Below are 23,830 nucleotides of genomic sequence, written 5' to 3'. Positions count from 1 at the left end.
TGCATAACAAAGAAGGTTCAACAACTAGCTAAAATCAAAATAAGTGGCAAGGTATTTGCAGCCTTCAGCTGTTCTAAAACCAGTCACTTATTGGACACACTGAAGAGCATGATTTGGGGTGAGGGGAGGGAAGGGCTGACCAGAGGGCTGACATATCAGACAGGGGGGCGCTTATTTTTCAAAAGTAGTGTGGTGTTTCAAGGTACATGGCCTTTAATCTGAGAGACCTGGTGTCGAATCTCAACCCCACTTCTTACTACTTGTTAATTACTGGCAGATTACTTAGATTCTCTTGTCTTCAATTTACTCATCTGCAAACCAGGACTAATCCTACCTAACTCCCCAGGTCCTATGGAGAATAATTGAGAAAATACATGCAAAGCCCCTAGCAAGGGCCAGGGATACAATAATTAATCAACTTAATAAAATCTTTGAAAGCAACAAATACTGCTAAATTCAAGGTTGGTCATCTGATATTAGAGGCAACGGATTTCAGTGGCTCACCCATGCAATCCATATGCTCACAGACACAAGGGTGTAAGGACGCTGTACCCAAATGGAAGTATCTGAGGATGGCCCAGCTTGCCGGTCAGTACCTTTGCAGTGTGTTCAAGCTGCCAAGCCAGAACCTCTGATTAAGTCTCTGCTGAATATTCCAGTACATTATCCCGGCAGACACAAGGCACGGGACCAGCAGATTCCTAAAGGAGAGACAACAACTGGCCGATGGAGCTAACTGCATAGTTTCCATTTTTGTGCTTGATCCCTGACTTACATACATGACCATACTTGCGGCTATAACTAGTCTCTTTCATCTTCATTTAAGACTCCATTGAAACGCATCGGCTTTATTCCTGCTCTCAAGTTTGTCCTGGGATTGAGCGTTTTTATAAAGAAAGCCGCACTGGCTTTGATAGGGAAAGCCCACCACCCACAGCCTTGGCAGGAGGAAGGCTTCTCAGAGTCGGCTTGAATTCAAACCAGCTTTCCCAGCCCCAAGAGAGGCAGACTTGGCTGTGAGTGTCTTAGGCCTTAAACTTTAAACTGAGACTATCAGAAGGGGAGGGACACAGAAGACCAATGTAAATGTCTGCTCTGAAGGTTGCCTTCTAGCTCAAGTTCCTGACAACACCTTTATTTTATTTTATTTTATTTTATTTTTAAAGTTTATTTTTGAGAGAGAGAGAGAGAGAGAGAGAGAGCAGGGGAGGGGCAGAGAGAGAGGGAGGCACAGAATCTGAAGCAGGCTCCAGGCTCTGAGCCATCAGCCCAGAGCCCGACGCGGGGCTCGAACCCACAGACCGTGAGATCATGACCTGAGCCAAAGTCGGACGCTCAACCAACTGAGCCACCCAGGTGCCCCTGATGATGCCTTTAGTTGGTGCTTCTTTTTTCCTTTGCCTAAAAATGTCTTTCCAGAAAGCGTCCCTCTCTTACTTTGTTCTTCCACCTTCTCCAAATGAAGAGGTGTTCAAGAAAATTCTTTTATGCTCACAGCATCCAAGGCAAACGTACAGGTCTCCAAGACGTTCCTTTTAAAGTAGACGTTGTGGCGGAGAGAGCAGTGTGCAGGCAAGCTTTGTGAGAAATCAAAGGGAGTGGTTTTTACAAGGAAAAGATACTCCATGAGCGGGAAGAAGGTGACTTGCTCTGCTGTCCTACTTCGGTTCTCATGATGCCATTTACCCCCAGGTCTGTGCAGAGAGACAAAGCACAGAGAGAAAGCAGGAAACAAAGGAACTACCATTCCATGCAAAAACAGATGACTCTCCTGGGTGAGTGACAGGAGGCACACCTAAAAAGAGCACATGCCAATGTATGATTGCATTTAAATAATTGTAGTCAAAGAACAGGCAAAACAGACCTTTGAGAATGGAGATCAGAACAATGGTTACCCTTGGGAGCAAGTATTGACAGAGCAGGGAAAAAGAGGAGGGTCTCTGAGATGCTGGGAACATTCTATATATTGATCTCAGTGGTACTTTCACAAGGATACATAGGTAAAAATATACTGAGCCATCTAGAAGTATCTGTGTGCTTCATGCATGTTACATTTCAGTTAGAAAGTTAAGAAAAAATAGACGCACGTGAAGCAGTACACATTTTGTGAGAATAAAAGGGAATCTGTGTAGAAAGGGAGTTTGCTGTTCATGTGCTGAGAACACATGACTAGCATTAACGAAGCCCTCTACACCTGAGGACCAATGAAGTACGTTTTTCTTTATTTTAATTTTTTTTAATGTTTAGTTACGTATTGAGAGAGAGAGAGAGAGAGAGAGAGAGAAAGAGAGAGGGAGGGAGGGGCAGAGAAAGAGGAAGAGAGAGAATCCCAAGCAGGCTTCGTGTTGTCGGTGCAGAGCCCAACTCAGGGCTTGATCTCACAAACTGCAAGATCATGACTTAAGCCGAAATCCAGAGTTGGCGGCTCAACCGACTGAGCCACCCAGGTGCCCCTGCAGTATGTTTTTCAAACGACACTGTGAGAGGCAGGAAGAGCTGTGGCAAATGTAATTTGGCTCAATCCCATTCTCATCCACCTTCTCTCCTGCCTCTTATACAATTAAATCTGAAAAGTTAAATGCTCACTTTCCAAGTGTCCTGGCAGCTATGAATAGTCAGAAGACACGGTCCAGGTCAATGGGACAAAAGCAGATGTCTACTGTGGTTGAAGTGGGGTTCTTGGAAAGCTTTTGCTTTCCTTACAAAAGAGGGAAATATGACTGGAAGATGGAGGTACAGCAGCCACCTTGCAACCTGGAGGCAGTAAGTCAATATGCTATGGAGACTAGAATCAACCAAAGAAATAACATAAATAGTCTTTAATGGTATCATTCAGCTGCTGGCCAGCCCGAGACTGACTGCCTTCAAACTTTTTATTGTCTGAGAAAAAGAACCCTCATTTGTTTAAGCCAAAATCGCTTTATTCTATTAATTGTAGCCAGATTCATTCCTGATGGATGGAGAATGGAACTAATACTAACAGCTACCATTTCCTGTGCCAGGTACTCTGCAGAGTTCTTCTTACATATGACGTCCTTCTACCCTCACAAGAACCTGCTGGGACAGGTACTATGATTATGTCCATTTAAAGTGCTGGAAAGTGAGGCCTGTGGAAGACCACAAAGCCAGTTAGTGGCAGAGTTGAGGCTGGAACACTGAAGTCCTTGCTGAACTCTGAGGTGTCCCCAAGATCCAGGCCCCCGTGGTGGATGCGCCAAATAGAAGTGGAGAAACTGGGACAGGTGGCTTACCCTCCCTGAAGCTCAGTTTCCTCACCTATCCAGAGCGTGATGACGCTCAGATAACATGAAGGCACTTTGTGAATACAAAAGTGTTAAGCATCTCTCTAACATGACACACCAGTGTTTATTTCCTTGGCTGGAATACATGGAATGTGGGAGATCAAGTTACCAAGGTCGTTTGGGCTTAAATGTCCTTGGTCTCTGTTGGACCTGGCACCAAATGCAACAACCGAGATTAGCATGACCTTTCCCTTCCTTGCCTCCTTCCTTTTCCGCTGCGCTCAGAAGCAATATGGACATTGAAAGAACTGTCAGATAGCAGTGATCTTTGATAACACAGTGATTTCACTTAGACTCAAACCTCCCGAAGAAAGGACCAATTCTGTAGGAGTATCACCAAAGGTGGGATTTGGGAAAATGCCTCCGAAAGGTGCTCAGGCGTGTCAGCTTGGGTCTGAACACCTCCTGTTCTGCCACCGCCCAGACGGGCCGTCTGCCAGCCTTCTCCATCTCCTACCCCTTGGCAGTAGAAGTGAGAGCCACGAGATATCTTCATCTATAAATTCTCCACTGTTGTGCCTGAGCCAGAAACTAAGCATCCCAGAAATGAGAGAGAAAGAAATGAGACCACAGGCCGTTAGCTTTTCAACATGCTTGTCTGTCTATCCATCACAGCTGACCTGCCAGGTGTGAAAGGCCAGGAGTTGGGCCTCACTCATGCCACCACAATGGAGGAAGTTAAACACTACCTTTGTCCAGAAACTGGCCTCCTGGTACTTATCTGAGCCCCACATGCGCATGTGGGACCTACAGAGGAAGCAGTGTAAACACTGGGTAAGAGTTTGGGTGTGAATTTTAACTCTGCCGCTTAAGAACCACGCAAGTCAAGCAACCCCACGAAGCCTGTTCTTTCATCTGTAAAAAAGGGGACAGCGATCGTGACCATGACACCTCATCAGGCTGTTGTAGCATCTAGTAGCACTTAGCCAGAATTCCTGTTGGCATTTTGTAAGCACAGCATGAATGCTGTCATCGGCATAATGCATTCTGACTGGAGTTCAGGGAACACCAGCTGACCCCGCCTATGACAGGCAAAGGCATTAACAAAAGACCTCACTCTGTGGTCCTACACGTTATCACTAGGGGAAGCTGGGCGAAGGGTACACAGAACCTCTAGTTTTAATAACTTCGTGTGAGTCTAAAATTACTGCAAAATAAAAAGTATTTTAAAGAAGGTATGGCACAGTAATGAGGACTTACACCTTCCCTTTGAGAAACCCAATTTTGAGTGTAAACCCTGCAGGGGTCAGTCTTTAAATCTGCTCCTTGAAGAATCAGCAGAAAACGAATAAAAAGAAACAACAAATTTCAGGTGTTGCCTAAAGTTCTTGTGAGCTAGGTCTGGGCATATTTCTGACACACAAGCCCATAGTCTACACCACTCTGTGAGAAGATTTCTAAAATCCTGGGTAAAAAATGAAGGCGCAAATAATTCAAAGTACAGGAATCTTATATTCTCCATTTGTTTTTGCAGCAACTTTCCCATCTATAAAATGTGCATCCTTGCCACCGACCTGACTGTGGACTGTGCTACCAGAGAGAAGTGGACAGAAAGTTGTGCACACCTTTAACTAATGAAGTTGTGTTGTGTCAGAGCTACCGTTTGGCAAGTTTGATTATCTGTGTGCTTTTCACAATGGATTTAACAGTTATCCAGCCTGAAGGTTCTCTTCCCCATCAGGGACCATTATCCTGTAGCAGACACAGCAGGATATTGCTCTGGTGTTGAAAAAGGCAATTGCTAAGATGATTTAAGACAGAAGGAAGCTTCCCTCCAAGGAGCCAGAGAAAAGTGCAGACGTATGTTGTAACCCCTGATGGTGAAAGGAGCCAGTGGTCAGAACCTATAGAAAGAGAGGTCAGCTGCTGAAGGTGACCAAGGAAAGATCTGTAGTTAGCGGAACTGTAGAAAATACAAAGTCCACCAGCTCTGATAAGCAGGGTAGGAAAATGAAGGATGAAATTTCGAAAAGCGGGAAGCAATGAGCATCAGTACAAAACCAAAACAGTCCCCAGGTTTTTGAGGGCCCATAAATCAGAACTCCCTAGGAAACAAAATCCCAGAGGAAAAAAAATAAAATAAAATAGAGATTAATACAATGGTCTGAGCCAGAGGTAATTTGGACATGTCTTCAAAGGACATAAGGAAGACAACAGAGAGCAAAGACACCAAGATGGCTGCCCAGGAGGTTTCCGATGAGGTGAATTTTCAGAGGCCATGTGCGAAAGATGAAAGTGGGGGATGCTGGAGAGAGAAAAAAACCAAAGCTAAATATAAGAGCCCAGAAGTATAAAATCCTTGTCAGGAAGGCAAAAAGTCAGAAGGAGCTGATGCTAATGGAGAATGTTTAGGACAACAAAAGGGGCTTTAGAGGGATTGTTTGGAGCATAAAAAAGACCAGGTGTGAAGACACAACGGAACCAACAGAAGTACTTGAACTCCCACTTTGCTTCAACTTTCCTGCCAAGGAGAATGATTTTCAAATTGCACATGGCAGAACAGCATTGTTCTGTGGGAACTGATGCCTGGGACAGGTGACGGGGGCTCCCTCCTCCTTGAAGAGTTCTGACGCCAGGCCCCAGTAAGGGACATGCCACAACTCTGAAAGCTTCCATTGGCAATCATAGACCTCTGGGGACATCACCAACGGAGACAACAGGAAAGGGACTGGTGGGGACAAATGTTATTCTCATTTGCTAAGTAAGAGGGGTTAAGAGGAGGAAAGACGAAATTCGTGACTGTGACTCACACAGAGCTTGTGAGCTCTTAGAACAGAAAATGAGGAACTATAGGAGTGAACATAGAATCTGGAGGGCCACTTCCATAAATTCACTGCGGGCATCAGGCATCCTGACAGAAGTCAGCTGGCAGAATGGATGTAGCAGTGGTGAGTGCATAGTGGTTGTTTCATGCCTTTTAGGTTAAAAAACAGAACTCAAGGCTGTTGATTAATTACTGGCTAGAACCAGGAGGGAGTACTACTTAGGCTGAGCCCCAGGAATGACGATGTACTGGTGTAACAGATTTGCATTTTAGTCCAAGCTGGGAGTCTAGCTGGTTGATTGACAGCATCCACAGGCAAGAACAGCAAGCACATGCTGACATGAAGATCCAAAATTAATAAGACAATAGTTAATAAGAACAAAGAGGTTTGAAAGAATAAGTCTTTCCCCATAAACTCAACAGCGATTGATGTGACTTCCAAAATAATAACCACGCTGGTAGGTGGGCTCAACAGGAGCAACGAGAAGGTAGTTGGAAGTACTGCTGGGGAGGGCATCAGACAGAGTCCAGAGCAGTGGTCAAGAGCTGAGCTCTGGAGCCAGACTTTCCTCTACTTGCATCCCGGCTTGCCACCCACTGGCTGTAGAAAAGTGGCCAACTGCTTAACACCCCTATGCATTGGTTTCCTCATCTCTCACATGGGAAAGAAGATGGTACCAGAACCCATCTCATAGGGCCATTTTGAGGACAAAATGAGATCATGTACATAGAGTGCTTAGAAAAGTGTTTGGCACATCGGAAGCACTCAATAAACGTTACTGAGGAGAGAAAAATGTGTGGGGATTGGAATGGTAGGACCACCATTAGAAGGTGTAGGATACTGGTTTAAAAACGAAATATGGTATATATGTGAGTGCATCCAACTTGATCAGTACTTGTCCATTCTTTTCTGGCCTAGCCGGACAAGAGAAGCAGGAATAGTCCCACTGAATTCTTCAAAGGTGTAACTGCAAACAGCACTGTGTTCAGTTCAGGTGTCATATCTGGAGAAAGTCACTGTCAATGAAGACAACAACAAAGGACCAAGCCCAGGAAGGCAAGGGTTCTCCCAACCTTGCATTAGGTATGACAGATTTCCAAACCTTGGGACCTAGTGACCAGGAAAGGAAAGACAATGGTCTTCACACATGTGGATTTGTTTGGGTGAGAACAAGGCAAATCCTGTGTAACTCTGGAGGTAAAGAAGATGACCTGGAAGAACTTACAAGGAGGCAGTTCCAGCCCAGTCTGAGGAAGGCCATTTTAAGATGGGCATACCCACAGGGAAATTGCTGCTTGCCAGAGCAGGGAGAATTGGATCCTGGAAATCCTTTGGTAGAAGCTGGGTAGCTGTCTGTCAGGGATACAGAAGGTTAGGCAGAATCACTTTCAAGGTCCTTTCTGACCCGAATGTTCTAGGATTTTAGAAGATAAAATAACCCAGAATTATTTAAGCTGCAGTATTTAGATGTAAAACATTATTCATCCACTATAGTGGAGTCAACAGGTTTGCTATGTAGCCTTGGTCATGCCAAATCAGCATCAAGGGTGATTCTGATTAAAAATTCTGATTAAAACAAGCACACAAGGAGCTTGGTGGTTCAGTCGGTTAAGCATCTGACTCGGGCTCAGGTCGTGATCTCACATTTCTTGGGTTCAAGCCCCGTGTTGGGCTCTGTGCTGATAGTGTGGAATCTGTTTCGGATTCTCTCTCTCTCCCTCCCTTTGTGCCCCTCCCTGCTCTCTCTCTTTATCAAAATAAATAAATAAACTTCACACACACACACACACGTAAATGAATTAGAGGAAACTTAATTTTATTCAACCACATATATTTGGGGATAGATGTAGCGTAAGAGTATATGATCCAAGCATAAGAGGCTTTCATTATATTTTTTACAGAGTTGTAGTCTAGGAGAGAGGGCGAAGGCAAGAGAGGTGCATATGCAGTAAACCTGAACTGGAATCCTCAGAATCCAGGTTAAAAGGAGCCGCATACTCTATTCAGGGCTAGGGTGATCATGACGAAAGGCAAGCTGTCCGTCAGCTATACACATTCAGAACATAGGACTACAGAGAACTTGGAAATTACAGGAGGTGATTTCAGGAGAAAAGGTAATAAGGGAAAACTTTTTTGTACTGCATCAAAAAAAAAAAAAAAAAAAAAAAAAAAAAAAACAAAAAACCACGACACTATCCCAGAAAGAGACAAATGAGACAAACACTGGCTTCATTTTGTAAGGGGGGCTGGAAGCACTTTTTGAACACCAACAGCATGTGTGCTGCTGTGTGCTGAGATGGTGGGAAGATTCGTCTCATCTTATGACTCAAAGAGGAGCAGATGGTCTGTGGGAGCTGGAGAAGGACTTTCCCTCCTTGGTGGAGAATGGCACAGAGCTGAGGACTGGTAGCCACAGGGGGGTGGAGGGCTTGCCTGGGTTTGAAGCCCAGTATGCACCAGGATGTAAAACAAGATGAGTAGTTGGGAGAAGAGCTCTCTTCTCAGCCTTGCGGGCAACTGAGTACTATTTAGGTCTTATATTTAACATGCTGTGCATTAACAGTAAGACCATTCACCACAGTATTGTTTGGAAAAGCAGAAAGCTAGAAATCACCAAAATGTCCAGTGGTTGACAAGTGGTTAGTTGGTTGTGGGACACTCATATCCTGGAATATTCTGCAGTAGTTAAAAAAAAAAACAAAACCTACATGTGTTGATAATAGAACTAGAGTCAGGACTATATTATTATTATTTTTTTAGTTTTTATTGTGGTTATTAATTTGAGAGAGTGTGTGAGCAGGGGAGAGGGGCAGAGGGAGGGAGAGAGGAAGACACACACACGCACACACACACGGAGAGAGAGAGAGAGAGAGAGAGAGAGAGAGAGAGAGAATCTTAAGCGGGCTCCACACTCAGCATGGAGCCCTATGCAGGGCTTGATCTCATGACCCTGGGATCATGACCTAAGCTGAAATCGAGTTGGATGCTCAACCAACTGAGCCACCCAGGCACCTCAGGTTATTAAGAGAACAATGGAAGGGACGGTATGTGGTGGAAACAAATTGACACACACACTCACTCATGTGTATATACTTGTACTTGAGGGATGCTTTCTTGGAAGTGACTCATCTCTAGGTGGGGTTGTTATACCACAAACCCTATGGAGATATCTTCCAGGCATCCAGTGCTAGATATGGCTCCTTGGGGCTCATCCAATGCCCTGAGAAAACTAGTTGCCTTCTGCCATAACTTCATCTTCCATCTCTCCTTCAGACACTGCTGGTCAACCCTGCTAAGGCTGAAATGATGTTATGAAATGTTATAAAATATGCAATGATTTCCATCAATCTCTCTCTTTAAAAAAAATTGAGATATAATTCACATATCATAAAATTCACCATTTAAAAAAACTTCAGGGGCATCTGGGTGGCTCAGTACAGTTGAGTGGCCAACTTGGGCTCAGGTCATGATCTCATGGTTTGTGAGTTCGAGCCCCACATCGGGCTTGCTGCTGTCAGCACAGAGTCCACTTCAGATCCTCTGTCCCCCTCTCTCTGCCCCTCCCTTACTTGTGTTCTCTCTCAAAATTAAACATTAAAAAAAAAACTAAAAACAAGTATAATTCACTGGTTTTAGTATATTCATAAGGTTGTGTAACCATCACCAGTACCTAATTGCAGAATATTTTCATCACCCCCAAAAAAGATCCCACACCCACTAGCAGTGGTTTTCCATTTTTCCCTTCACTCCAGCCATTAAGTTACTTCTTGTCTCTATCCATTTGCCTATTCCAAATATTTCCAATAAATGAAATCATATAGCACATGGCCTTTTGTGACTGGCTTCTTTCACTTAACATAATGTTTTCAAGAGGCATCTATTTTTGTAGCACATAACAGTACTCCATTCCTTTCTATGGTTGAATGATATTCCATTGCACGAATATAACACACTTTATTTATCCATTCATCTGCTGATGGACATTAGGGTTGTTCCTACTTTTACTATTAAGGACAATGTTTCTATGAACATTTGTGTACACGTTTTTGGCTGGACTTATGTTTTCACTTTTCTTGGGTAAATACTTAGGAGTAGAGTTGCAGGGTTGTATGAGAACCCTATGTGCTACATTCTGAGGATCTACTAGACTGCTTTCTAAAGGAGCTGCACCAATTCACAATCCCACCAACAATGTACAAGGGTTCTAATTTCTCCAAATCCTCTGTGGCACTTGTTCCTATCTGACTTTTCAGGATAGCTGTCCTAGTAGGTATGAAGTGATACCTCACTGAAGTTTTGATTTGCACTTCCCTGATGGCTAATAATGTCACATTTTTTAATGTGCTTATTAGCCATTTGTATATCTTCTTTGGAGAAATGTCTATTTAAATCCTTTGCCCATTAAAAAAATCATTTGAGAGAGAGAGAGAGAGAGAGAGAGAGAGAGCAAGAGAGAGCACATGAATGGGGGAGAGGGGCAGAAGGAAAGAGAGGGAGAATCCCAAGCAGACTCCACACTCAGCACGGAGCCTGACACGGGGCTTGATCCCATGACCCTGGGATCAGGACCTGAGGCAAAATCAAGAGTCAGATGCTCAACTGACTGAGCCACCCAGGTGCCCCCTTTTGCCCATTTTTAATTTGAGTTGTCTTTTGCGTTATAAGAGTTATAGGAGTTCTTTATATATCCTGAATACTAGTCCCTCATATACGATTCACAAATATTTTCTCCCATTCTGTGGGTTGTCTTTTTAGTTTCTTGATGGAGTCCTTTGAAACACAAAAGTTTTTAATTTTGGTGAAGTCCAATTTATTGATTTTTTTCCCCTTTGGTCACTTGTTCTTTAGTTTAAGAAACAGTTGCTTAATCCAAGGCCATGAAGATCTATACCTATGTTTTTAGCTCTTACATTTAGGGGTTTGATCCATGTTGAGTTAATTTTTGTATGTGGTATGAAGCAGAGGGTCTAACTTCATTTTGTGCATGTGGTTATCCAGTTACCCCATGGCCATTTGTTGAAAAGACTATTCTTTCTCCCACTGAATGGTCTTGGCACCCTTGTCAAAAACCAGCTGATCATAAACAGAAAGAACAGTTTGTTTCCAGACTCTCAATTTTATTCCATTCGTCTATATGTCTGTCCTTATGCCAGAATCACACTGTGTTGATTACTGTAGCTTTGTGGTAAGTACTGAAATTGAGAAGTATGAGTCCTCAATCTTTATCATTTTGGTTATTCTGGGTCCCTTGAATTTCCATATGAACTTTAGGATCAGCTTGTCCATTTCTGAAAAAAAAAAAAAAAGGCAGCTGGAATTTTGACACTGAGCATTGCCATTTTAACAATCTTAAGTCTTCCAATTCATGAAGACAAGATGTTTTTCCATTTACTTCATTCTTCAGTTTCCTTCAACAATGTTTTGTACTTTCCACTGTATTGCACTTCTTTTGTTAAATTTATTACTGTTTCATTATTTTTGATGTTATTGCAAATGAATGTTTTCTTAATTTCATTTTCAGATTATTTATAGCTAGTGTATAGAAACACAATGGACTTGTGTACATTGATCTTGTATCCCGCAACCTTATTGAACTTGTTTATTAGTTCTGCCAGTTTTTTGGAGAGAAAATTCCTTAGGATTTCCTATATATAAAATAATTTTGCCTGCAAAAAGAGATAGTTTTATTTCTTCCTTTCCAATCTGGATGCCTTCTATTTCACTTTTTTACCTAACTGCCTTGGCTAGAACCTCCAGTGCAATCTTGAACAGAAGTATAATCCCTCTTTTTTATTCTTTATCTCCTCCACCACTGACTTGAAAGAGGAAGAAGCCCTTATAAAACTTAACATGTAGAAGATTCTTTTTATGTGTCCTTGCAGCAGTCCAGTCAAATACCTGTATTGTTTGTCAGCCATTCTTGGTCAAAACTATTGGCCAAAACACAAACTAAATGGTGGTGTTCGGGGGAAGTGTACAGGGAGGATGAGAGTTTTTCTGAGCGGGCAACTAACACTCACTAGCCATGAATGTAGTGTACATCATGCTAGGATTGGCTGAGTGCGTGAGATATCCTCAGAGGCAAAATAAGAGTGAATTATTATAGATTGGTTTATATACATGAATTATTATTATACAGGACTAGCATTATGTTTTAGGAAAATATTTCACAGGCAAACAGTGTTATAATGAATCAGTCGCACACGGGGGAGCAATACAGAAGTATGCGTGTATACTTACAAAATTTATTTTTGGAAGGATTCACAAGAAAATGCTAGCAGAGATTATCTCAGGGTGAATGAAGACTGGAATGGTGGGGATGGAATTAACACCTTTCTAAACTGTCTGGGTTTTCCTCTTAGTACTTTTATTACAAAAACAAAACAAAACAAACCCACCCCCACACCATGGTTAACTAAGCAGTGATTATGAACTGCTTTATTTCTTCTTTAAGTTTTTCTATATTTAAAAAACCCTACTAAATGTAATTGTAAAAATGAAACACGATGTACAGTAAATATGTAATTAGGGGCCTATCAAGGAGAATTCTATCCCTCCCTTAGAAATACCTGACTGATGAGTAACCAGGGAATGGTTCAGCAAGATGAACAGGGAGTGCTATTTGAGTTCAAATATTCAGGACATGTCTATCATCTTTGTCGGGTAAAAGAAGTGTGAACTGAGGGTGTCCCTCCAACAGGAAACAGGAACTGAGTGGGCAGCTCAGGGGGAGGGAGCTGGCCTTTGAGACAGGAAAGGGCAGAGTCTGTTTCTGGCTAGCGGAGAGCCTTAAGGTTTTTCAGAAAATGCTGGCACAGGTACAGCACCATCCTGTCACGAAAGGGTAGAAACCGTCTATACAGCTAGCTTGCTAGTGTGCGCAGCTCAAAAAAAGAGAACAAGACAGAAAAAATGGGGTGAAGGGGGTCCCGGGCTTGAGGGATGGAGTAGAGGGTAGGAGTTCCAAGGTATGTATGTAGAGATCCCAGGAAGTGCACAGGCCAGTGCCAGCGGTCAGAACTCAGGTAAGAACGCTTGAAGCCATAGAGGCCAGAATTGTTTTCTCCTCAGGGCTGTGGTCAGATTCTGCACAGAATGCCAGGGGTACTGTACCGAGTGAGCAGCACCAGAGGGGACACCAGTGTGGCCCTGATGTACAGATGAGACCAAAAGTAGGTTCCAGGAAGGTATGAAGATTCCATTTGTCTTAGAAGCATTGCCGAGGTAATTCTTGCCTCAAGCTATTAGTTTAAGCATCTTTGTCTAATGTTCAAACTTTTTGGGGGGTTTGTTTTTGCTTTTAATCCCATCTTTTTCATTGGTAACCAGGCATTCTTGCTCCCCCACCCCTTCTTTAAACATCCTCTTAACTTCTTGGGGCACCTGGGTGCCTCAGTCAGTTGAGTGTCCGACTTCGGCTCAGATCATGAGCTCACAGCTGGTGAGTTGGAGCCCCGTGTCAGGCTCTGTGCTGACAGCTCGGAGCCTGGAGCCTGCTTCAGATTCTGTGCCTCCCTCTCTCTCTGCCCCAACCCACTGGCATTCTGTCTCTCTCCCAAAAATAAATAAACATTAAAAAAAATTAAAAAAAAAAATCCTCTTAACTTCTTAATACAATTAACTTTTCGGGGTGCCTGGGTGGCTCAGTCGGTTAAGCATCCGACTTCAGCTCAGGTCATGATCTCGTGGTTTGCGAGTTCAGGCCCCATGTTGGGCTCTGCGCTGACAGCTCAGAGCCTGGAGCCTGCTTCAGATTCTCAGATTCTGCCCCTCCCCCGCTCTGTCTCTTTCTCTCAAAAATAAATAATGAAAAAAATTTAAGTTTATAAATTAACTTTTTGAACATTCTTGCCAATTCCAAGTTAATCAAGAGGAAAAGTAGTGTTTCCAGGCTCCAGTTGTTAAAGAGACAGGAGAAGGGTGCCTTTGTGTTCACCAGAGGAGGGTGGCAGCAGTGAGAGAAGAGAGAAACCAGAACAAACCAGGAGAGAGAGTGGGGCTGGCTGCGAGGGCTGTGTCCTTGTGCCCTCTGTCACTCGTTGGGTAAATATTGACCAAGTGTCAGAGGGTCTAGATGACAGTACCTAACATGTGTTGAGTGTTTACTGTAGGTTGAATCATTGGAAACTGACACTACTGAGCCATTTTAGATCTACCAAAATGGCAATTCTCTGTGACTCAACCCAATATATGTGTTCTAAGTGATTTGTACATATTCATCACATTATCCCTCTTACTCATCTATAAAGTAGAAACCATTGTGTTATCATCTCCATGTTAGAGTGAGGAGACCAAAGCTTATTATGCTGTGTACCTCTGTCAAGGTCACTCAGCAAGTGGAGGAGTCAGAACAGGATGCAAATCCAGGCACTCTGGCTTCCTAAACCCTAGACTACTCTCCGGGGTTGAGACCTGAAGACTGACAAGCTCTGGAGAGGGTCCAGGCCTTCATTCGCAGCTGTTGTTTCTCTAAAATGAGGCAGGACAGACCAGGCTTTGGCCAATAAGGAGCTGGGACTATTGCCTTTCACTCTGTTAAAGTCATAACAAACTTCACAAAGCCCACATATTCAACCACTTCCTTTAGTGGGTCAATCCAATCCTTATCTGCAATCAGAGAAAGCTTTACATCCTATTATTAGAAGCCTTCTCTGAAGTTGTATGGACTCTCCAACCAGTTTTGAATAGCCCCAAATGAGCCACTTAGAGCCCTAGGCCAACCAGGAAGAGGATCCTAAGCTCTTCTAAATTCAGGTGTGGGTTCCTGAAATGGCTTCTAGTCTCTGTCTCTCTGATCATGTGTGATCTCACAGGCTGGGTAATCTTCCCAGAACTCTCATTTTCATTATGTCATTCTTGGAACTGAAAATAGCTCCCCAATGCCTGGATGGTCACGTGCAAACTTTTGAATCTGGCATCTAAGGAACTCCATTACTTAGCCTGTCCTTCCCTGGCCCCCTTCAGTCTCATGGGGTTCCTGATGGCTATCCTTTCCAGGAAGCTCATTCTCACTTTAATGTCCATTTCCACAATTAATTCACTGTTCACGTCTGCCATGCTTTGCTCCTTGAGTTCCCTTCCTTCCAGCTCTTTCCCAGTCTCAATGTTAGCCTTTCTTTCCATCCCAGTTCAAACCTCACATCTTCCCAGCCACCCTTTCTAGCTAAACCTGCCAACAGTAATATCCCAGTCCTTAGAACTCTGAGGATACAGCCTAGGGTTTTTCTATCTACTGTCTTCTGACCAATATTTCAACGCTGCAAATAATATAGAAAGAACCTCAGGGACAGAGATCATGTTGTCTAGGACATTCATTTCTTCAACATTTATTGAGTATCCATTTAGTGCCAAACCCTGTGGTATACAGAGGTGAAGAAGTCCTTGGATTCACAAGGCTCATGACTCAGAAGAAAGATGCATTAGGTTGGACCATATGAAACTAATGTGTTTGTAGGTTAAAAAGGGTCGATAATTGGCAATATAACGTGGCTCATTCTGAATTTAATTATCAAATAATGTAGTAAGATGAGGGATGGAGATACAACCAGAGCATTTAGGGGTTACAGATGAGGGTCACATGCTTATATTGTCAGGAGAGAGCCTGAGACTTTTGGAATGTGGTGATATCTGTGTTGAATCATGACGATTTGGGGTCATGCAATAAGAGGAGGACATTCTAATAGAGACCACATGAAAACAAGGCAAGGAGGTTAAGAAAGAACAGGCATACAGTAGATGTTATGGGCTGCATTACATTTCTCCAAAATTTTTATGTTGAAGCCCTAGCCCGCCCTACTTCAGAATGCAACTAGATTTAGACACAGGGCCTTTAAAGGGCTAGTTAAGTTAAAATGAGGCATTTGGTTGGTACCCTTTACAAGGAGAGGAGATCAGGACACACAGAGAGACACCAGGAATGCAGGCACACAAAGGAAAGACCAAGTGTGGGCTCAGAGAGGAGAGGTTGCAGAAGAAGCCACACCTGCTAACACTTTGATCTTGGACTTCTAGCCTCCAGAAGCGTAAGAAATAAATTTCCACATACCAGTCTGTGATATTTTGTTATGGCAGCTCTGGCAAACTAATACTGTAGGGTTCTATATGACCTCAGTGAGGGGGCTGGGGTGAAGCAAAAAATGGCAAGAGAAGGGACTGTAAAACACAGGTAGGAGTGATGGCGTGCAGGGCTGTGCCTGCTGTATTAAGGAACTTGGAAGTTTTTCCTGGAGGTGAAGGGAAGCTTTTGGAGAGTTTTAAGTAAGAAGGTGGCGGAATTAGAAGGTGTTTCAGGGAAAGCTCCACGGTGGCAGTGAGGAAGGTGGACTTGATGACTAGAGACAGAAAGAACAATTCGGGAGCTGTTGGATTGGTGCCAGCGAGTTAAGTTCTAACCAGGGAGACAGCAGTATTAGGAGTGGAGAAGGGCCCAACTGAGAACACTTGTGAGAAAAGTTCATAGTGATGACTTAAACCCTCCCAGGGCAAGGAGGAGAGAGGAGGGAGGAATTGGAAGACCCCCCATTTTTGACCTGGGATGAACGTGAGAACCTGAGCCACCACTGATGGGCTCACCACCATAGGAGGTGAGCAGATGGGGCCCATGGGACAGGGTTACCAGTGTGAGATGGCTGTAGGGCCAGCAGGAAAAGAGGATGTCAAGTGGGCAGCTAAGCAGTCACATGTGATCTTTAAGAGAGAGTGGGGCTGGCCTGGGGATGTGGGAGCCTCCAGCACAGAGAGGAGGTATAGTCAGCAGTGCCCATGCCCCACTCACATTCTGTGGGGCCTTTTTATCTGTGTGCACGTTAACTCTTGTCCTGCTCTCCATGACTCTGTCAGATGTGGCTCTCTGGTTGCCTGAGGTTCTTCTACCTGTAAACACAAGAGACAGAAGTACCTCGGGATGTACATCTGTCCAAGCAATGAGGACAGGCAAAGGGGTATACACACGCTGAGCCACACCCTGGTGGGGACAACTCTGAGACTGACCCGCACTGCCTCCACAGCAATCCTATGTGACTTGACTTGATACCCTGGCTTGGCCTCCTTTCCTTCTCCTCACTTCTACTTCCCCTCCTGGGAATACTTCCTAATAAATCTCTTCCCCATGAATCTTGTCTCAGGGTCTGCTTCTGGGGAATCCCACCTAAGGCAGGGGGTGTAGATGAGACTACTCCAGAGGGATGAGACTACTCTAAGAGTGGAGCCCCCGAGGAAACAAGAACTCTGAAGAAGAGCCAGAAGAGGTGCCACCAGGAAAGCCAGGCGACTGAGATCCCCAGAAGGCAAGAGTTATCAATAGTATCAAACAAAGCAGAGGAGTTCCAATAATATAAAGACTGGAATACATTTATAGAATCTGGTGATCTTAAGGGCAAAATGGCCTTAGGAAAAAAGTTTCCCTAGAATCATGACCCCAGCCCATGGCCCAAAGTGATGGCAACTTCATTCTCCCTTCATATATGGATTCCCACCCCCCCCCTTCCCTTCTTCCTTATGGGCAGAAGGTTTAAAGCTCACCTAGGTATATGCAAGTTCTAGACTTGCGTCGATGCACATGCATTTCCACTTCTACCTCTGGAACTAGAAATTTGTCTGTAACTGTATTAAGACTGACAGGTTGCCTTCAGGCATCTGAGAGGTCAGGGAGAAATGGATGTTGATGCATTTATAGAATTGAAGGGAGAACATGGCTGATGGCTTCAGTTTTCCCTGGGGGACAGGAGGCAAGAGAAGAGAGAGCAGGAAAGGTCTGGAATAAACACTGAAGACCATGGGGAAGGGAGCTGCCCAGGAAAGAGTGAACAGATTTGTTCCCAGGCTGTGGGGCCGGTGGAGACTGAGGTGGGCATGCTGGGAGTCTTGGCCCCAGGAGGAGGAGCGGCGGAGGCTGAGCCTCTGGGCTGGAGGTGGGTGCGTGACGGCAACAAGGGACTCTGGAAGGACGGGAGCTTTCCCATGAGGCAGCTTTGTGTGGCTACGAGTGGCTGAGTTCCCACATGTGGGTGGGAAAAGACTGCTGTGTTCTTCAAGGATCAGAAATAAAAATTTTGAGAAAAACTTTAAAGGCAAAAGCTTCATGCATACCAGAGGTGTACACATAGACTGATTTCAAAAGTCTTACTGTTTTATTATTATTTTTTTTTAATGTTTACTTATTTTTGAGTGAGAGAGAGAGAGAGAGAAGACAGAGAGCAAGCAGGGGAGGAGCAGAGAGAGAGGGAGACAGAATCTGAAGCAGGCTCCAGGCTCTGACCTGTCAGCACAGAGCCCGATGGGAGGGGTCGAACTCACTGTGAGAGCCACGAGAACCGTTTGATCATGACCTGAGCCAAAGTTGGACGCTTAACCCACTGAGCCACCCAGGTGCCCCCAAAGTCTTACTGTTTTAAATGGAACATCCAGTGTTCAGGTGTCACGCAAACCCATAGAACCAACGGCACGGCATGCACACTTCGTCTTGGCTGTGGACAGCTGCATACGTGGGGTTCCCCCCATTATTATGGGATGTCTTTTCGACCAGGGAATGAGACATTTATGAGGAAAGTAGGAAAAGATATTGGTGTTTCTCTAGAATTATATCGTCTGTGGAGGCAGCAGCTAGGAGAAAGAGCCACATCAGACTCTGGGCCTGTCAGCGCCTTCTCAACATGATATATTTTCACGTTTTTCTCAGCATGAGCTTGACTTTAACAATGAATCCAGAAAAGAGGGGAAGTGATAATAAATCACAAACAATAAAAACCAACAGAGATTTCTCCTGACCCTGCCACTGTAGCTCTTCCGTCCCGCAGACCTGTCAGAATATACTAACACTCACAGGGTAAAGCTCTTTAGAGAGAGAATGCCAGAATCCAGCAGCGCCCCAGGGACCAAAGGCATGGGAGTCTTACAGAAGGCCCTTCGCATCTTCCCTGGCAAGAGTCACGACTGCTGCACAGTCAAGGGTGGGGCGGGGGTGGAAACAACAGGAGAGCAGAGTGGTGGCGGCCAGGCAGAGTAGGACAGCAGTAAGATCAGCTTTGCCTCGTACAGTTCTGTCCAGGGTCAGTGGACAGGTGAGGGGGGGGGAGTCTGGGGAGAGTTGCCGGGCTCTCATCTATGGGAAAAGCATCTTTAATAATTAACAAATGAGAAAAGACATGGAGTGAGTAATGTGACCCCTAGCATTTTGAAACTATGAGCAAATCGTCATGCCACAAGAGCCTGCCGCCACATTACAGGCTCCCCAGCCAAGGAACGCTGAGAAGGAAAACACAGGAACTGTTGTAACCAAATGAAATCTTACAACCAAGTCAATCCAGGACATATCCGATGAGAGCCATGTTCAACACCGGGTGTATGGAAGACACAATTGGGAAACAGTTATAACATTAGCATGTCAGAGCCAAATACAATTTTAGTTTTTCTCTTCTCACTTTGTTAATACTCCAATATCTATAATCAACACAATGTTGAGGTTTTTTTTTTTCTTATAGCTACTGAAATAATCAGACACATGCACTCATGTGTAAAAGACAAAGATGCTTGGCCCAAGGATACTTTTTTCTTTTAAGTTTTTTAATTTATTTTGAAAAAGAGAGAGAGAACGCAGGGGAAGGGCAGAGAGAGAGAGGGAGGGAGAGAATCACAAGCAGGCTCCACGCTGTCAGTGCAGAGTCCAACACGGGGCTCAAACTCACCAACAGTGAGATCATGACCTGAGCCGAAATCAACAGTCAGATGCTTAACCAATTCAGCCACCTAGGCGCCCCTAATGATAATTTTTTTAACCCTAACCTTTGTATCCTTCCATGGTTCAAGATACCTTCAGGGTTTGTTTTTTGTTTTTTGTCTTTTTTTTTAAAATGCAACTAAATGCTATACCGAGTTCCTTGAAAGCAGAGAGAGAGAGACTAGGGAAAAGAGGGTCGTTTCCATCCCTAGGTTTCAATCTCTGCTCTGCTCTTTATCAGCTGTATGATGTTGGACACCTTAATCTCTCTTTCTGAGCTGTGAGTCATCTAAGTGAAGATGTTGAATAGCCAGCAGGAGGGGTGGGGAAGGGTTGGCATCAGAGCAGAAGGAAATCAGGGAGAGTGTGACACACAGAAGCCAAGTGCAGAAAGTGGTTTTAGAAGGAGGGAGTGGTCAACCATGTTGAAAGCTACTGCAAAGATGAGTAAGAAAAGTTTCCATTTTGTCTGTCAACACCGAGGAATGAGGAACGTAGCAAGACACAAACCAAACTTCTAAATTGTTGGTCCATCACTTCAAGACCATGGGGTATCTTGAAAGAGAGGGAGGAGAAAGATAGCGTCTTTGATTATGGTCTTGTCTTAAGCGATTTCTTTGCATATTAAACAAAAATAAAACCTGAGAACAAATTCTCATAACTCTGATTCTTTTTTTCTTTTTCACTTCCGGTTATTTCTAGGCTCTCCGTTCCCATTTAAGGGAGAATTCCACAGGATGGGAGTAAACTAAACCTAGACTATGTAACTCGGGGCAGGTTCAGAAACATCTCATCTCCACCATAAGCACATCTGATAGCCCTGGTTTCTATACTGATGTGCAACAAATCTTTCAAATGCAGCCATTTCATGGTTTGCCTAAATTTAGGCAAACACGATTTCTGAATACTAAGACAAAAACAAATGCCATAATAAGCTTTCCAGCACAAGGGTCTAAATATAGTGTATTTCTTCTCCTGGCTCTATATACACAGGAAAAGCTCTTGGCCCTCAGAGGCTGGGTTGATCACAGCCCCATGGAGTGCAGAGATAAGGCTCTCCTCATGTGTGTGATGACTTCTCTGTGTGCGGTTGGCCTGCTTATAAATTGGGAGCACATTTCATCAACTCACGTTCATTACGATGCCCCACCCCCCTTCCACACTGATTTCCAGAGTTCCTCTGCTGGCTCCCCACCTTCCTCCAACCTCTTCCCTTGCCGTCCTCTCTCCTTGGTGATTTCAATGTGCTCAGTTTTAAGTATTTATAGTCTGAATGTTCCAATCTCTCCAGTGAGCTGCTGACTTGTAGACCCCACTGAGTTCTCAATATTGAGTATCTATTTGGCATCCCAAACTTAAGGATTTTTATTTTTCTTTCCGGTATCTCGGCTGTCTACCCAGCTGCTCAAGTCAAAAGCCTGGAATCATTCTGGACACTCCCATCTCCCTCTTCTCCACATTCAATGACCAAAGATCCGGCAGCTCCACCACCCAAACCTGTCTCAAATGGGTCTATTCCTTGCATCTGCCCCCCACCCCCAGGATCTCCTGCATGGATAACTGCGGGTTCTAACCCTTCTCCTTGCCATCCTTCTTCTGCCTGTAGCCCACCCCCCCAACTGCCAGAGCAGCACTGAAAACACAAGACAGATCATGACCCTTCCCTGCTGCAGGCACTTGGAGTAAGGCTTGCTGACCTGACTCCTGCCTGCCTTTCTCTGCCCATCTGGCCCCACCATCCCTCCGGCACCAGCATGTCAGGCCCTTTCCTACTTCAAGCCTTCATGGTCCTCAGAGACACCTTCCCTTCGTGCCACTTCTCAGCATAACTAGCTGTGAATATGACAGAGTCCCGCTAAGTCGAAGCTCCACGAGATCAGGGATGCTGTCCATATCAGTCCCACGGGAGGTATAGCCGTCCCACTGGCTGAGTGCAGAGGTGTACAAACAGTGGTGCTGGGTGGGGGACACGGGGCTCCTGGCTCTGGCTTTGGCTCTGGCTCTGGCTCTCCTAAACAATGGATGAGTCAGTGGACCGCAGAGGTTTGCGTGCGAGCTGGGAGGACTTGTCTGTGGGAAGAGTGGCCACGCCCAGGCTGCAGTGCTGCTCAAAAGCACCAGCCAGCCTCCCTGGGGTCAGGCTGGGCCCCGTGCATTTCCCTCAGACTTAGCCTCAGTGGACACTCACTGTGGAGTGGGGGTGTTCATTTAAAAACAACAACAACTGAACCATTTCAGGCCGGCCCTGCTGGGGAGGCGGACTGGCCTTCAGGGTCATCATCAAAAATGAGGGGCTATTGCTGGATGGCTGCCTTCCCACCTGTCAGACTGAGGATTCCACATGCTTGGCTCTAGCAGGATGAAAGCTTCTGTTGTCATAGCAATCGTGGCGTTCCTAGGGCCTAGGCTTCGGGTTTCAGAATAACAACTATTTAGAGAAGTGAAGGAAATGAGCAAAGCAGAGAGGGGCAAAAATGGAAAAAGCGCAAGAAGTAATCCTACAAGTAAGTGCTACAAGTCACACTCTGAAAACAAAACTCAGGAGCTAGGAGTAGAATCTTCCCCAGACACGGGAGCGGCCTCCTGCTGGGAAGACGGGAAACAAAAGGCCCCATTGACACAAACATCTGTTATTACTAAACACTTAGGAATCAAGTTTTTCCTAAAGGTTTTTTTTTTTTTTTGGCTTTATTTATTTATTTATTTATTTATTTATTTATTTATTTATTATTTTGTCAGGTCATCAGACCCCAACCTTGTCTGAGTCCTCAGCCACCACATAAAGTGACTCTTAGAACGTCAAATGAAGAATTTGGTCCTGGAAACGGCCTTGTGTTAGTTTTTTCCTGGCCAGAGACACCAGGAAAATGTCAGAAGGCAAAGCCCTGAAAGACGCAAAACACAACAATCACATCCCTGGGATGGGTAGGGTGGTGGTGACCTAACCCAATTTGATTTAAAAAGGAAACGCAGCAGATTTCACAGATGGCCAGGAGGTGGCTGGAAGGAGAGAAGGAAGGAGGTGGCAGGCAGAGGATGAGAAGGCAAAGAGATCACCTGGCGCTTTACCTCAACACCTGCATCTCCTCCGGGGAGTTCCGCACCTCGTCCTGGAGACGACACCAGCGTAGACAAGCCTTCAGCTCCTGCTGCTCCTGGGCCTCATGGGGGTCCAGCTGCTTGGGCCACAGACACACAAACACATGTGCACAAAGGTCACTGTTGTCCTTGTGTGGGTCACAGCTGCCCAAAGGAGCAGCTTGCTCAGTTTCAGGGTGATGGTCTCTCCACCGTGCCTTGTGCCCCACCAGAAAAGTCAGAGGGCAGAGGGGGTCTGGCGGGTCCTCAAAGAGCCAGTTGCTCACTCTTCTGCTGGTGACAGAGCTGGGCCTGGCTGTTTGGAAAGCGCCCCCTGGTCCTAGACCCACCCTTCACACAACCCTGGCCCCAAGAGAGCAGGCTTCCCTAGGGGGCCATTTCCAGTCTGATTCCATCCAGACCTTTCCTGCTTTGTCTTTCTGCACAGGGTGGGGCAGGTCCCCTCCATTTACCTCCTACTTTTCCCAGCCCTCAGTTTTGTTAAGGGCTGTTTACAGTGGAGCCTGCTAATGCAGCCCAGATGATTCTGTCTGCATATAACCAGAAAGAGTGTACTGCCTGGACTGAGTCTGGGGGAGGGGAGCACCATCACTCCCTGCCCTGCTAGTGAGAATCGGCGGCTGTCACTGGGCTCATGAGGCCCTGCGGCTAAAGTCTCTGTAAGGGAGGGCAGCAGAACATCCACTAGGGAGGGAAATGTCAGTATCAACAGGCATTTCTGGAAACTAAAGAGCCTTAATGGTTCATTCAACAGATATTTACTGAGTCTCTGCCAGGCCCTGGGTACATTACGGACACAGCATGTACTCCAGGAAGACTGATAAGAACACCAGCCATTAGAGTGCAGTCATGGTAGAGGTTAAGGAAGAATCTAGATGCCCTCTGGCCAGCCAGGTGAGTCAGAAGGCTTTCCTGAGGAGGTGCTGGGGCCTGTGCTGGTCCCCAGGGAC

At 45.0% G+C, this 23,830-nt stretch overlaps 1 protein-coding gene across 18 annotated transcripts in view; it reads right to left on the bottom strand.

Moving 5' to 3' along the window:
• Positions 1-23,830, bottom strand: part of AOPEP (aminopeptidase O (putative)) — a 342,210-nt gene that overhangs the window by 126,444 nt on the left and 191,936 nt on the right. For 11 of the 18 annotated variants that reach the window (XR_009603091.2, XR_013551794.2, XM_060609897.2 and 8 more), the window contains exons 7-8: positions 22,851-22,957; positions 597-701 (exon numbers count right to left, since the gene is read on the bottom strand). Coding sequence is in view for 15 of the 18 variants with exons in the window: in XM_060609897.2 (XP_060465880.1) it covers positions 597-701; positions 22,851-22,957 (212 nt within the window). In the remaining 3 variants the exon portion in view is untranslated. The other 7 variants (XM_060609900.1, XM_060609904.1, XM_060609895.3 and 4 more) reach the window with 5 other exon arrangements.

The sequence above is a fragment of the Panthera onca genome, chromosome D4 (assembly GCF_046562875.1).
Source record: "Panthera onca isolate mPanOnc1 chromosome D4, mPanOnc1 haplotype 2, whole genome shotgun sequence".
Classification (NCBI taxonomy): Eukaryota; Metazoa; Chordata; class Mammalia; order Carnivora; family Felidae; genus Panthera; species Panthera onca.
This window is presented reverse-complemented; position numbering and strand designations above follow the sequence as displayed.